The sequence below is a fragment of the Xiphias gladius genome, chromosome 4, assembly GCF_016859285.1.
Source record: "Xiphias gladius isolate SHS-SW01 ecotype Sanya breed wild chromosome 4, ASM1685928v1, whole genome shotgun sequence".
Taxonomy (NCBI): Eukaryota; Metazoa; Chordata; class Actinopteri; order Istiophoriformes; family Xiphiidae; genus Xiphias; species Xiphias gladius.
Window position 1 is genome coordinate 10,296,470 of NC_053403.1, and position 15,817 is coordinate 10,312,286.

At 39.7% G+C, this 15,817-nt stretch overlaps 2 protein-coding genes across 3 annotated transcripts; both read right to left on the reverse strand.

Annotated features, from left to right (window-relative positions):
* Nucleotides 1-530: 530 nt before the first annotated feature.
* smek1 (SMEK homolog 1, suppressor of mek1 (Dictyostelium)) lies at nt 531-12,931 on the reverse strand. 2 transcript variants are annotated; one of them, XM_040125311.1, is made up of 16 exons: nt 12,915-12,931; nt 11,589-11,799; nt 11,405-11,460; nt 11,204-11,302; nt 10,441-11,058; nt 9,296-9,373; nt 9,080-9,196; nt 7,679-7,795; nt 7,326-7,457; nt 6,571-6,673; nt 6,282-6,440; nt 5,953-6,122; nt 4,900-5,039; nt 3,731-3,921; nt 2,441-2,652; nt 531-1,709 (listed from the first exon to the last, which is right to left on the reverse strand). In XM_040125311.1, exons 1-16 carry the CDS (start codon nt 12,915-12,917, stop codon nt 1,587-1,589), a joined length of 2,529 nt encoding a protein of 842 aa, XP_039981245.1. In that variant the 5' UTR covers nt 12,918-12,931; the 3' UTR covers nt 531-1,586. The 2 variants fall into 2 exon arrangements, with proteins under 2 accessions (XP_039981245.1, XP_039981243.1); XM_040125309.1 differs by having other exon boundaries at nt 4,900-5,042.
* Nucleotides 12,932-13,147: 216 nt separating this feature from the next.
* Nucleotides 13,148-15,612, reverse strand: erh (ERH mRNA splicing and mitosis factor). The gene is made up of 4 exons (XM_040125529.1): nt 15,458-15,612; nt 14,908-14,995; nt 13,987-14,107; nt 13,148-13,882 (listed from the first exon to the last, which is right to left on the reverse strand). The coding sequence occupies exons 1-4, from the start codon at nt 15,458-15,460 to the stop codon at nt 13,780-13,782; spliced, it is 315 nt and encodes a 104-aa protein (XP_039981463.1). The 5' UTR covers nt 15,461-15,612; the 3' UTR covers nt 13,148-13,779.
* Nucleotides 15,613-15,817: the final 205 nt, after the last annotated feature.

Sequence of the window (15,817 nt, forward strand, 5' to 3'; positions counted from 1 at the left end):
GCCACCCACAAAACTCAATGCTAAATCTGCTATTGGAAATTGAACGGCATTCCTTTGACCCTTGAAACATCTTCAAATGGTGTAGGCATGAAATAACCCCCCCCCAAAAACATGAGTAAAGAAATGTTTATCCTGGGCAAAGGAATGGATATGACAATATATTTTGTAGCTTAGGAGCTTGCAAGCTGCACAGTTTCACAGAACTACTTGGTCCTAGAGAACACCTGACATTGTTCCAACCTGCAGAATGAAACGCTCAAATAAAGAAAATAGCATTTTTTTTTTTTTTTAAAATTCACTGATCAAATGTTTACTGTTTGGGGTTGAAATTACAGGCCGTTCCTCCATTTTCATAGTATGACATTTTGTGACCTTAAGGTTTGTGGAACCATGTTGAATCCCATGGCATAGTCTGTATTACTGATACAGGGTCAAGTTTTCGTGTTGCAAAGGAAACCCAAACTTATCACTAAAAGTAAGATGCAGCAAGGAAACACTTCAGTTATTAGGACAAAGGGTAGTAGGACATCTTACAGCAAAGATCATTTTAATGGTCCCAAATATTCTGAACAACTAAGTGTACACTCATGTAAAAGGAAAAAAATGAGTAGATATGACAAAATTCATCACATCTAGAATTCCACTCAATCTTTAATCAAGACGGGATTACAAATTCTCCAAAAAATCTGCAGTTTCAAAGGGCAAAAAGGGTAAAACTAGCTCACCTACTGAGGTCTTTAAAAACCTGTTCAAGTGTGACTGAAAACGTCCTGAACATTTAAAGGCAGGTCTTTTTGTTGTCATTTACAAAAAACAGGAGAAAGATTGAGAGACAAGTAGAGAGAGAAAAAAAAAAAGGAAAATAATGAAGAAACTGCTGGCTTTTTTCTCGTCAGAGAAAGAACATCCGCTGAGGAACGACGACACTGATGACATCATCAAACGGCAACAAGGACAGCTCTTTGCCACATGCTGCCTCCCGTCTGGTCCTATATACTAACTTAAAAAAAGGGGACAAAAAGCAACAGACAAAGAGAGGGAGAAAGAGCAGAGGAGAAAAGAAGTAGAAAGGATTCTGAGGAGGGGATGGGGTGCGAGTTGTGGTTCTGGGTCTGAATTGGCTGACCCAACTGGGTCGCTGTGATGTCCTTCCCTGAGTGGGGGGCGGGGGGCAGTGGGTTATGGTCCGAGCCCGCGAGCTCTCTGGGATTTCAGTCTGCTTGTACGTGTTTTTGTATGTGGTCTTTTCCTCCAGTTGCTAAATTACCAAACTCCAACCTGTTTCATACTGTTTGAGTCAGTTGAAGATCTTTTGAGTGCGATGTTTTCCCACAACTTTCACTCGTCTGTTCCACTTTTCAGACATTTTTCACTCCTGGTCTCCTGATTGGCACTTGTATGAACGAGTCTGGGCTAGTCTGAGGAGGCTTCGAATCCATTCACAGTCTGCTCCTCTTTGGGCCACCCGCTGACAGAGAGGGGTGGCTTTCATTCATTCAATTTGTTTACAAGTTTGATCATTCCTGTGTGAACTCTATGCACTGAAACTGTCTGAGCAGAGCACAAGCTGAGACAGTGATGCTTCTTTAGGAGCTCAGTTTGGACTTCTTCGAAGGCGGCAGAGGGTCCTCTTTACTCTCCCCATCCTCCTCCTCTTCTTCATCCTCATCGTCATCATCAGGATAGTCCACCAGTCCCACTAAACCTCCCTGAAGACGACAATAAACATAATAAATCCAGTCATCCTGGTAAATCAGTCACCTGAAATATTTTATTGGCATATAACCATAAGCCACCTGGTAGAGACTGTCTGTGGCTAGCTAGGATGTGCAAGATGCAAATTTAGTAAATAACTTAGCAGTCCTGTTATTTTTTAAAAGATTAGCTTCAATGTCCCTTGATACCTCTACACCTCATCACTCCAGAATCAATTCTGGAAAGGTTTAACATCAAAAAACAGCTTGTTAGCGCTCATACACCTGTCCCAAATTGTCCCTGTATTTTGTCTCATCTGCACTCATTAATTTTGAATTTCTTCTTCTCCTCTTGTATAGATCTCATTATATCTTAATTTTCTTCCTTTCTGTGCACAGTGATGTTACCATCTTTGGGTAAATGCACATGACCTGTAAACCAGGTACCTTTCTTCATGTGCCAATCTTAGTCTCTCCCTCTATTTTTCCTTTGTTTCTCCCTAATACACAACAAGGATTGTGGGGGGAGTGTGCAAATTGACCACTTATGTGTTAAATTCATAGTTCAAGCTCAATTTTTACCGAATTCATCTTTCACATAAGCAATGTTGAGAACAGAACCGGCATTTGGAAAAATCATTTTTTGTCTTTGTCTCTTAATAAACTGCATCGTAACACTGCAGATGAGTGAACTTTCTTCACAGACCCACACATTTACAGTTAACAGTTAACATGCTGACATGTACCTTTGTGGTTACAGTCGTGGTGGAGGGGGAGCTCCGTGCCCCTGAGCCCGGAGACCCTGGTGATCCCGGAGAACCCGGGTTCAATGAGGCAGATGAAGGGGGGCTGGATAGGCTGGTTTTAGTGGAGCCAGAAAAGGCGAGTTTGAAGCTGGGGTTCTGTCTGCCGGACAAGCTGGACTTCCCCAGTACTTCTTTGTCATCTGTGTCTTTCACTGGGGGTAGAGAGGGACAGGTGGACTAGAAATGGTCATTCTCCCCACATAAATTCTTTAGCATTTCAGAATCAGGAGTAAACAAAATGTACCTTCTGTACCCACAGCATGCTTTTACAAGACAGATTACATTTGTATTGTTTTTGTTTAACCCAACAACAACTGTCTTTTTTTCCAACTTACGCTACAACCATTTTGAACAGTCTAACCCGCATGTAAAACAACTATTACTGAGTTACTCAGAGTGTTTATGTATAGCCATGTCCAACCAAGTCAATACAAGCAACTACAGTTTTCTATACTGTCTGAAATGCAGACAAATGTCTTTTAAGTATCTAGGCTTATGCATGCACCTTTCAAGTAAATGGGGGAGGTAAATCCACTGCACAGAAAACTGCAATGACCACAGGCACTGGTCATTTATCATGACTGCACCTAAAGCAGCACTTAAAACATCAGAGAACATCTATCACATAAAACAAAAAAATCTATCTATTAAAATGGCATATTGACTAATTGTGAATGACTTTTTGGGCCTGGTACATAAAGCTCTATGGAGATTTCAACATTTTTGCCAGCAATCCGGCACTTTGAGGAACTCTAATCACAATTTTGTTTCAGTTACATATCTACTGTTTTGCCTGGAATGTGAGAAATTTGATTTTGAATGCTATCAGGTTTAGACGCTGGCTTTATTCACATCCTCTTTATTTACCACATCTCTTTCCCCAATGACAATGCAACAGCACAGACAACAACTCTTCCCCAATAGTCTTCTCTTCTGAGTTCTCTTCAAGAAGTGCTACCCTTTTCATCATCTTTCATTAATATGTCTCTCATGATCGTGCAAGCTCACATTCATCCAAAAGTAATTCAGAATCCCTACAAACCACATAGGGAGATGTCATTTTCAAAGCAATCAGCCATTCACCAACATTGTTATGACAAATTTAAAGAAATAAAAATCAATAAATCCTGTCCTCTAATATCTACTGTAACTGCAATATGTGATTCTCTTCAACCACAGTTTCTCCCAAATATCTACAAAGAGTGGAAAACACTGCTTTCCAATACGTACATTTCTTTCTCTCCATGAACTTGCTTATAGGTTCCATGAGGTCTTCCTCGCTCTTCATCTTGTCAGAGGGAGGAACCACTGCCTCACCGTCCTCGAGGTCATCCTCATCTGTGTTGAACCACATCTCCTCTTCATCCTCCAGTGTCCGTGCGTCACGACGGAAGCGATGGTTCCTCAGGATGGATCGCATGCTGCAGAGGATAATGCACAGCTTAGTGGTTAAAAATAAAAAACAGCTTTCCTCTTTGCACTTCAAAACATGAGTGACGACTCTAAACTCATAGCACTTCATTCAGTAATGCCCTATCAATTCTGTTAGCATGTCTCCAATCTTGGGGAACAAATATGACAAAATGGGCAATCTCTTAATCCTACATTTAACAATTTCCATTTACGCTACGCAGAACATTTCTATTGATACCGGTTAATTATAAAATAAACTGGCTTTTGTAACAATATATTTTTAATATAATGTAATGCAACTTTTGTATCAGTCAAGTCATACAGCCTTTGTAAAATAATCTTTTGTATTACATAATTTACAAGTGGATTCTGGCGGATAAGATGATTCTTGGTCTTTGCTTTTCTTTAGCAAAGCAAACACACATGTACTGTATAGACAAACTACTCATTGAGTCTGATCTCACTATTGCCCTATGTACCGTGATCAGAGAGGTACGATGTCATACAGCTGTGGGTATTTTAACAGTAAACAACAAGAATATGAAACGCTCAAACGCTACATTGCTCAATGTAAGCAGTAACTGGTCAAAGTGGTCATTGTGTTTAGCTGAGAAACCTTGTTGCATGACACTTGCTGTTATGCAGTCAGTGCAGTGCAAGTGTACAGGCTAAAATTAAAAAAGAAAAAAAAAAAAACACACTACCTAAAACACAGTATGCAACTGTTGTTTGGGAAAAAAATTACACTGACAGAAAACACCTGACTCCTAAATAAAGCACAAGAAACCATATACTGGTTATTTCAAAAGCTTATCGATGTGACTTATCTGATTAAGATTAAAATAAATAAATAATAAATTAGGACAATTTACTTTGTTATTTCCATTTATTAGGGAATGCACACTCAGACAAAGGACTGCCTCACTCATTAAATCATCAGTGAAAGTGTAATAGTAGTAGATGTACTGGAGCCTTGGTTTTCTCACCTATCCAATTTGGGGTTGTCTTGCCTCTCTCGCTGCTGTTCATAACGCAGTTTTAGGCCCTTGAATGTCTGGACATAGTCCACATCTTCCAGAGCCTTCCAGTAGTTCTCTACTATATGAGCTGTGAGAGACTTCACATCCTCCTGGTAGCAATGGGAGGAGAGAGAGAGAGAGAGAGAGAGAGAAAGAGAGAGAAAGGGGGGGGTATGTGGGAAAAGTATACAAAGGGAAGAAAGCCAGTAGTTTAGAGTTTAGGGCAGAAGAGGAGTGAAGCATGGAGAAAATGAGCAAGAGAGAGAAACAGAGAGGGGAGATCACACCAAACATGTTAAAAAGAATCAATAAAATGTTGCATGTTCCACAAGTTTTCACTTTTGGGGATGTGGTTTGATGAGCTATCCAACGGTTTGTTTTGTTTTTTTAAAAAGATCTAATCAGAAAATTGCATTAAAAATATCCTTTTAGATCAATTCACATTTATAATCAGTGTCATTTTGATCAAACCTGTCTGAGTAAAATGAGTAAATCAGTACATACACTCCAATAGGTCATACAGTATCTTTATGAAACTATATGACATGAGTGATCTCAAAAGGTTTTATGTTGCACAGGTTTGACAAGTTGCTCAACTCAAAGCAGACAATCAACAGAACTGGAAAGAAAATAAACAATTAAATAAAAACAACAAAGGCGGAATTGACTAATTATGTTTCTCCAACTTCCTAAATAAACCCAAGCAGCCACAAGGAGGCTAGAGCCTGAGGGTGAACTGCAAGTGCCTGTGGCTTTGTGGTTTATCTGTCATTTAAGTGTTAATAACAATAAACAATTTTCCAATCCTACGTTTACTGCTGGATGCCTTTGTGTGTGAAACGTTTTCTATAATGTTTCCAAGTTTTGCCACATTAATTGTTACAAAATGTGGACAATTAATGGCAACTAATTCTGTGGGAGAAGTAAAAATTTGTTGTCAAATGTTCAACAACAGACATGAAAAGTGACATGAAAGCACAAGTGTTGACAAAAAGGCAGACAGATTAAGGAAATACTCACCACACGGACATACTCAAACATCTCAATGATGGCAGAGTTCATGAGATTATAGCGCGATCCGTTGTTAAGGAAGGCCTTAATGACGGGCTCAAAGAGAAAGTTTCTCATGATGTAGCGATTGTAGAATTCATCCTTAAGACCAATGATCCTCCGCATGAATCGCAGGGCACCTGGGCATACAGACAAAAAGATCAATAAATCCTTAATTTATGTAACATGTAACATGTTCCTTAATTTAATTTAAGTTTCAAAAGTTTAATAATGCAAAGTCCATCTGAGTTGGCAGCTACCAAGAGTTAAAGATCTAGTTGTGGTTATATGCAACTCACATAGTGCCAGGAACGCGTGCTGAGAGGCTGTGAGCACCAGTACCCTCCTGAGAATGTCCTTGTTGATGATATAGTTCTTGATGTGATAGGTGTGGTGCTCAACACAAAACGTCAGCAGCTCCAAAATCAAGGCCAGCAACTGGGATGTTTGAAAATCATCTAAAAAGGAAGGTAGTAAGCAATTCCAAATTATTGTTGGCAAAATTTAAAAAAAACAACAACAAAAAAACAAAAACAAAAACAAAACCCCAACACACATGTACCCACACACCTTACAGATAGTCAATACCTTTGCTAGGTTTTTCCTCTGTGGTGTTGGCCAATAGTGGTGCTGAGAGGACATGCATACAGTGCTTGTAGAAGAAGCTCAGGAATTCTGTCTTTTCTGTTTTCTGGAAAAAAGTTAAGAACAAACATATATTTGCTCAATAGCACGACTTTGATATGTACTGCAATTAATGGTTTCACAGTTTCCATCGCTTAAAAATAATGGTGCAGATCTCCAGCCTACCCTGCTAGACTGGTGGCACTGGTGCTACCAACTTTTTCAGTAACTGGAGAGTAACTTGATTAGCGGAAGAATCCAGCTATCTGGCATGGATTTTTTTTTTTCCTGGTATGACTCCTGTATCTGTACTCAATTCAGCCAATATCCACCGATGGTTCACATTTTTTCTCTTTTGCATGTATAGAAGTGATTGTGGGACTTCAGAACGAAACCTCCCTTTGCTCCTTGTAATATCCCTGCCCTTCCACTGTTGCCAAACTCTTGGCTACACAATGATGAGCTTGCTGCTTCATTTTCTTCACTCTTGCATCTGTTAGAATGAAACTATAGGACCATACAAGTGTTTTTGCCTGGAACCATTTCACAGAACAGGATTGAGCAAGCAATGCCTCCACTCCTCACAAAAAAGATTCCAGCGTTCAAAACTGCTTCTGGGCAGTCTGGATCTGCAGTAATCATCAAGTGCTCTGCTCAGGCTTACTGTCAAGTCATTGTCAGTATAAACTGATGTATATAGGAGTAGTGTGCAAACTCACATTTGCAGTAGCCAGCATGTTCTCCGGGTCCACCAGAGTCCGTAGCAGGCCCATCAGCTGCACTGCCCCCCCTAGTTCTGGGTCTGTATCACAGATCATATGTTCTATGATCAGGTTGATCAGGAGGATGTCCTGGTAGGGCAACAAATTATCATTAGTAGCAGAACAAGCGTTTATATTCAGCTGTGTCATAGATGCATGTCATGCTCTCATATTTCAATACCTAAATACCAGATGCATGGAAACATTATGCTAAATTAGGAATGTGTTTCGAGTTACTGAATAACTGAATAATAGCAAATCTTCACAAAATGCCAGAGAAGCTGCCTGTCTGACTTTGTTCATATACTTACATCATCATTCTGCTGAGACTCCTGCATGACGAACTCTCGTACCATGGAAGGGTTGTACTCAACCAGATAAGAGAAGATATCTGTGGCTGCCCCACGCACCTGAACGTCATCCATTCCCTGTTTCGTGAACATACGTTATTTTTGTATTGTATTTTGTATTTGTATTGAATATTATATTTGAACTGTGAATTTCCCCTTAGGACTCAAAAACGTCAAATCTTTAAAAAAAAATTGAAGTGAAAGTGAAATAAGGACCTGCAGCAGTTTGTTTCACTTTCAAAGATTTTTTCCACTCTCTCCTCTGTTTACTTCTAAGGGTGTGCGTCGACAGTAAGGAGGGGGGAACCGGGTATTACTCTCACAAATGTCTGTATAATTTGAGTTGTGCTGTAGTGTAAAAAAAACTGCCCACCACACTACATACACAACCACTACACACATTGCAGCTAACCTATGAGGACTGCAATATTAACTTTCTGGTCAGATTTACATCCATTGCCACCTCTGAATGTACATGCATGAGACAGGATCGCAGTGTCAACACGAGCCCACCTAAGAGCACACTCTCCCGACAAATAATACAACCAGGTATGATTAGATGCACCAGTTCATTAACTGACAAGACTTGAAGGGTGAACTCAGCTGTAATACAACTCAAAACCAGCAGATGCTCCTTACTACATTTTCTTCTTTAGACCAAATGATACCATGACACCCTGCAAAATCCTCACCAATGATTGTTTATTCATTCTTGTACGTACTCAACTATGTTTGCTCAACGCATGGCAAGCGTCAAGGTTTAACCCTATACAGACAAAACCAATATTTGGTTTGTTTTATTGCAGTACAATTTCATTTGACTTGTTTAAGAAAAAAAATGCTGTGTCATGGTCCAAATGAGAAGCTGAAATAGAGCAAATCTTGAAATATCCCTAAATTAGAGACTAAAACTTTTTAATGTCATTCACTTAAACAAGAGCTGCACAGACAAAAGAAATGCAAATCATAAAAACTGGCTCCTCAGTCACAAAACAGTACAATGTGATACTACCGGGAGTCAGATTCTGCGTTCTCAACATGGTGGTCTTTTGTTATGCACAGTCCCTGGCAACTAAATAGCTTGTATGGAATAGATGCAGTTTTAACAATATAACAACATACTGCCAAAGTTCTAGTATCATTCACTGACGATATTGGCTTGTTTCTGTTTCACTTCATATTTTTCCTTTAGGTGTATGTCACTGAACTTCAATTTTCAATTTATCAAGGCACATTCCATGATCCTAAGGGGAAAAAGGAATAGCCCCAAAGCTAAGGAGACCAAGTTCCAAATTCCTTGTACGTTGGAGCAAACTCACTCACAAACTTAAATCCGATGTATTTTAAGGTTGTTGAACTCACCAGTATGACCTCTAGTGCAGGTAAAATGCCCATGTTTGACAATGTCTTGAAGAAGGCGTCTCTGTTTTGAGGTTGTAATGTTTGTGAGAATGCACAGAATTCCTTAAGGAAGTTCACCTATAAGACGGAAACAAACATGGCTCCATGAAACAAGTGACAAGGAGAAAAATGAGAGCAATTTGACAAACAGTAATCTGTGATGAAGGTTTTGCATACCAGTTCGTGTCTTTTGTCGTCATCAGTAGCCTCATCTGTTAGCTGTGCAAAGAGGTCTGTCAGGAACTTCTCATCGTCCTGACATCAAATGGAAGGGGAGATGAGAGGGGATGAGTATCACACAGAGAGGGTCAACAAATCAGGAGGTATTATTATTATTTTTTTTTTTAAAAACCCTGACCATGACAATGTTCAGCAGCCAATTGTGCACTCAACCATATCTATTATAACACAGTGGTTGTAGAGCTGATACAGATACAAATAACCAGTACACAAAAATAGCACTCACCAGATTTACGAACAACTGATTTTAAAGCACAGTTTTAGTGAACATAATTTCCCATTATAAAACACCTGTTTACATTCAATTCACAACCAGAAATAAATCAAATAAATTTTATTTACTGTTACTTTGAGCTAGTGCAGTTTACATTAAGAAAATATGCTATATATAAAAAGTTTGATGGATTATGTACATAAGATACTTTACACTGAAAACCTAGTTTCATCCAATGATATCTTTGATGCAGTATATCAAGTGCTAGTTTAAATGAATAAAACACTTGGTTTGTTAACTTTGGCTTGACAAAACTTTCTCTTGGTGAGCGAGGAAGAAAAGGTCTGCATCAGTTGTGTTTGTCTTCACAACTTCACATAGCACAGTGTACCAGAGTCAGTGTGCCAGTTTCAGTTTTCCTCTAGCGCAGCATAACTGATTTACACAACACTTCTCCATCTCTATGGAGACGGCCATACATAAACACTGCTGAGTTGACACAGTACAAAACACAAAGGTCACATGACCATAAAAGACTAGCATACAAACTCAGACTGGGTAAAGCACAATCAGCCAAAAATAAAACCTTTGTACAGTCCTACAATTACTGTAATTTTCAGTTCTCACTGCATAAACACTGTTTTCAAAAATCTTCTCTTACGCTTGCATTTTCATGTTATGACAGGGTGGCCCATTTGTAAAGCTTATTTGTATGAAGCTCAAATACATTTGTATCACTTGCTTTTGCGTTGAATAAAAAAAATTAAGTGAATATTTGGTGCATATAAACACATCTTATTTAAAAAAAAAACAACAACAACAACAAATACCTTTCACTGGTAACACATGTAATGTCTGCCTATCTCACCTGTAGCATGCCCACAATCTCCACCTTGTTGAAGAAGATGAAGGAGTGCAGGGTGGACAGCATGTTTTCCTCAAAAACAGAGGGCGTGGGCAGCACCATGTCCTGAATATACTGCACCCGATACGTCTGGTGTATTTTCTGACGCAGTTCAGGATCAGAGATGGGGATCACCTCCTTAAAGCGAGCTGTTTTAGTGAGAAACTCTCGATGCCGCCGTGGCTGCGGGAGTGCTGGGTCAAACTCCAGACAACCAATGACGTCCATGATGCACTCGTCAGAGAACATAACCTCAAAGAGTGCAGTACGATTGAGCAGGAAGATGCCTTTAATGATTTCGTAAAGGTGGTGCAGTCCCTCACGGTTCTCCAAATCCTCACACACACGGAACAGTTCCAGGAGCTTGCGAATGTAGCCCTCGTTCTCAACAGCCAGTGCCAGTTTCTCGCGCCGCAGTGGCGATGGGAGTGAGGAGGCCACCAGCTCCGCCAGATCCTCCAAGCGATTCAGTTCACATGGTGGTAACTCCAGACCTGGCGATGACATGTCATCAAAGCGCTCCTCCTCAGACTCATCCACCACATCCTGGGTGATGTCCACTGACGGATCCTTCCCCTGCACCTTAACAATGAGACAAACACATGAGTGACGGAGGATGTACAGGTTACAGAGACTATCAACAGAAATACCCAAACGCATTTAGTATCAAATGCATACACATATGGAGCAGACAAGAACACACCCACACATAGAGAAATGCAGTTACCTGGCATATTTTCTCCCAGATTTCATCACAGCCAGCCTTCTCTTGGAAGCTGAGTGCCAGATCATAATTTTCAGCCTCTGACCATACTATCAATGTATCCTTTTGAGAAAACAAAACGAAACAGAGCCAATTTACAATCAGCACATAGAGAGGGGAAATCCATATTCTGCATGAATATACTGCACCATGCTATGTACTGACCTGTTGTTTCTGGTAGGCTGTGTTCGGGTTGATTTTGGACTCCAACAGTAGGGAACCTGTCAGGTTAAAAACAAAGTTAGCCCATAAGTGTTGTCAAAATGACTTATGTGAGGAGGCTAGGTTAGGCTATTCCCTGCATACAAATGTCATATGCCATTCCTCTGGCCTTTGATCGTTAACTTACCATCGCTCTCTGCTCGCACCAGTAGAGATGTGCCTTTCAATCGCTCCACATAGGCCGAGGAGACGTGCCCGGTCCCACGGTCATCCCACTGTCTGTCCTCATTGAGGGTATAGACTTTGACTCGTCGACGAGTGTCCGTCATCCTGGCAGGTGGTTGTAACCGGTTTCCCCCTCCCGGACCTTTTTGGCTTTTACAGGGTGTCTGCTTCGCCTAGTAACGCCACAACTTCAGTACACTTTTTACAGCTGCTCACTTCTACAGTGCGATACTGACTTTACTTGTGTCAGTGGTAAACCAAGCTAACACTTCTTAGATGCACCGTAAAGCGGAACACCTGGACGAGTATCCAGGAAGAGTCCCCGATCGACTCTGCAGTTACAACTGCAATATCTGATTATTTTGACGAGCTGTCACAAAAACTTATCTCGCAAGGGCTACAGGCAACGCGCCACACAAAATCAGCTTATAGACCATTGTAGCAAGCTAACGACAGTCTAATTTACAGTGCGGAAGGCACTGATGTTAGCTTAAGCGTTAATCGACAAAACAAGGGCTGACAGACATTACAAGCTCCTAACATATAGTTGAGTGAAGAGTATTGAGAATAATCGCCGCTGTTACGATCGCTGGCTCCCAAAACACACTGCCTGCTTATTAGTACAGTCTGTACGCTTGCGGGCAACGTTAGCCAGTTACGTTAGCTAGCAAACCTAACGAGATAACTAGTTAGCTAGTACGCTAACTGCCTACGCTCCATATATTCAATGTTAAACAACCTTTTGAAGCAAAATGACCAGACCTGTGCACCGATAACATTATTTTACATCTACGAACACCAGACACCGTGTTTATGCTAGACCAATGTTTCTAATTGTGTCTGAATAATACGCCAGCTAGCTAGCGTTAGCCGCTATTTCTGCCCCAAGTGTTCCGCCATGTTCTGGCTCGGGGCCGCGGAGAGACCACTCTCTCCATAATGGTATTCATGCATCCAAAAAAACTATGCAAAACAACAAACTGTAGACGTATAATTACTTAAAGGTTACGCTTTACATTATAATGCTATTTGCCATTCATTCCCGACGTCTTTCCCAGATAATTGCTAACTGTCCCCCCGTGAGTATTCAGCCATCTTGGGTCCCTTCAGTCAGTACGGGGTTTCCAGCACAGCAACAACAGGGCAGCCCGCCACATTTAAAGAGACAGCTACACAACGGAACACATTGGATTTTTAAGAAACAGAAAAGGCTCGTCTAGAGGGTCCTGCAACATACAGGATCATTCTGCCCAATAAATATTAAAAAAAAAAAAAAAAAAAAACTTACCATCTAGCCATCACCTGCATCATAGTCAGCAGGTAGTCCGACCATTTGACACCTATGTGGATCTAAATGTGATCCTTGTCCACTAGCAATGTCTATCCTGAGACTCGGAATTAACAGGAAAATGTATTACTCCTCGTACCAAAGGTTGTATATTCAAGAGTGGAGACCAGTCAGAAAACAATAGTTTATTTTGTTTAAATCAACGAAAACAACAAGAGGGATACGTGAAATCAAATGCTACTGCAAAAAAAAAAAAAAAAAGTTTGAAAAATGTTTACAATAACAGCACTTTACATCATGATAGTAGGCTATAGGAAAATTACTAATAACAGATGAAATATGGACAAGACATCTTCTGGATCAGTTGAATTAATGGGTCAGTCTGCAGACAATTACTCATTCAAATATAAATCACCTGCATTCAAAATCCATAGCATGTTGGAATCCAACTGCCCAGTAAAGGTATCAAAAAAAAAAAACGTCACAACTTTTCAGCAAAGCACACTACTAAAAATTTAACAACTGAAATGTTTTGTATCTAGCCTGTGGAGCACTTCTCCGAGCAGGAAACCCTCTCCACCAATAAGTTATTTCTTACAGCCATTAACCCCCCTCTCCTCATGATGTACCAAACATACACGTTATGCCGAGCATCACTCCATTTCAATATAAAGCCCAAATATATCTGACCTTACCTCATTTTTCAAACCCACTCTATTCCCCATGTATAGTATAATGTGAATATCCACCTCTCACCAAATGACAATGTTTTCCATATACACAGATCTATAAGATGCTGTGGAAATGTAGAGCAGTGTAAACTCCTTCAAGGTGTGTGTAGCAGGACAACCTTCCACCGATGCCTTTACTTTGCTGCCTGCTGAGCCTGACGTCGCAGCAGGACATATATCTTCTCCTTGATCCAGTCTTTGTTATATGGTTGGTATGTCTGGGTGTCAGCTCTGTACCTGTTAAAAAATTAAAATGATACGTTTACTGGAAGTGATCGACACACCCAATGCCAGGATGGTTATCATTCAAATAACTAGTTCACCAGCCAAATCATACTTACACAAGACAGCTAAGATCGGCCAAGTCATCAATAAAGTCAAACAACTGACTAATGTCATAAGTGATGGAGGGACTGTTTGGATTCATCCTCTTCAGATGCTCTTCATACATTTTGCAAACACCTGGAAGAGATTTGCAGAGCATGCTCAACAGAAGCAAAACCATTTCCAACAGTATGCATCAAAAGAACGAAGCTAAAACATTACAGATAACAAAAAATTTCATTTGGTGTATATTGCTGCTTTCACAACGATGTCACAAGGTTCATAAGGGAGACTGTAAAGTCAAGAACACTACAGATTTCAACAAAAAAAGGAGTGATACAGGAAAAATAAGAAAGGAATTATAAAGGAAATAAAATTAGTAAACTCAATTGATAAATCTCAACAATCAGCTAATTGTTTTAAGCATATTAAAATGCTCAAAAGTGTTAAAATCTTGGCACTCTGAAGTTCCGACTAGCATGCAGTTGAAATATCAAAGGTTCAATTCATGCACATATGCATGTATGCATATATATATATATATATATATGTATGTATATATATATATATATATATGTATATATGTATATATATATATATATATGTGTGTGTGTGTGTGTGTGTGTGTGTGTGTGTGTGTTCTGTCATGTCATTCTACAGTATACTTACCATTCAACTATAATTTAAAAATAAATATAAAACACAAGTGTTTTTTTAATTTGAAAGATAGATAAGGTACTGAATGAGCTTCATTAAATTCATCGATGACAGAATACCATTACTACTGCTTCAAGCTAAATGAGGAATGCTGTTAAATTAAAAATGAACGCGCTAACAACGGAATATGGTTTTAGCCTTCACTCATTACACCTAATGTAGTGACAAATCAGCACTGGGAATTATTAATGAAAACTACTTAACAACGGCTGCAGACTCACCTTCCATACATTCATTCACTGACTCATAGTCAGCATATGTGCGGCCCTCAGGTCTCTTGGTCGGCTGGACAAGCAAAATTGTGTGCGACTGTAAAAATGATTGATAATATTTAATACACACAATGATGCAAGATCTTTTCGTCACATCAAATATCTGACTTTTGCAGTCGATGTTGTGTTTTCGTGCCTCTTAACCCAACAAGCACTCCGAGTTACCTTCTCCCCAGATAATTTTCAACCAGGAGGTAAACGCTGGTTAATTGGCAACAGCTCATTCACTGTAACGTTAACGTGATGGCTAATCTTTCACAAAATACCCGACATACTTTATCCATATTCAGGCTTAACGGGCAGGGATGAGTTAATCAAGACCTAAGGTTAAAACCGGGAGTTTATAGCAACGGAAGAAGTGGGACAAAATACATGTTTGACAGAGTAGTAAACGTTAGCCTCGAAGCTTGTTAGCTTAGCTTTGATGAATTAACAGGAGCTAATGTCCCAAATACTGGGCGTATTTTCCCTCTTTAAACGTAAAACAAAACACACTTACCATGTTTGTGTTGACCGCAGACTCTGTCTACTTCTTGGGGATGCAAAACTGCAACAAAAAAAAATATCGATCTTTATTGCTTTTCAATCCCCCGTGCGGTGTAGCTGTTCGAGCAAAAATATTCAGAGGAAATGAAATAAGTATTTTTCCGGTTGTAAAGTGAAGTGCATTCAAAATAAAGTTTTTCGTTTCAAAGTAAACGTCTGGCAGTAAAACTGCAAGGTCGATCTCATTCTAACGTGTATACAAACATGTTGTCTGTGATGGAAAAAGTGTTTATATTGTTTATTTTAGTAAAAATAGCAATCCCATAGAGTAAAAAGACTTTTTCTGACAAGCAGAAGTCTTGCATTTAGATAT

What these genes read in the sequence shown, in the direction of transcription:
- smek1 (XM_040125309.1), bottom strand. An exon ending in ACGACAAAAGACACGAACTG is followed by an intron (nt 9,197 to 9,295) that starts GTATGCAAAACC and finishes TCCGTCTTATAG; the next exon opens with GTGAACTTCCTTAAGGAATT. An exon ending in CCACGACTGTAACCACAAAG is followed by an intron (nt 1,710 to 2,440) that starts GTACATGTCAGC and finishes TGTCGTCTTCAG; the next exon opens with GGAGGTTTAGTGGGACTGGT.
- erh (XM_040125529.1), bottom strand. An exon ending in AGTGAATGAATGTATGGAAG is followed by an intron (nt 14,108 to 14,907) that starts GTGAGTCTGCAG and finishes AATCTCTTCCAG; the next exon opens with GTGTTTGCAAAATGTATGAA. An exon ending in GCCGATCTTAGCTGTCTTGT is followed by an intron (nt 13,883 to 13,986) that starts GTAAGTATGATT and finishes ATTTTTTAACAG; the next exon opens with GTACAGAGCTGACACCCAGA.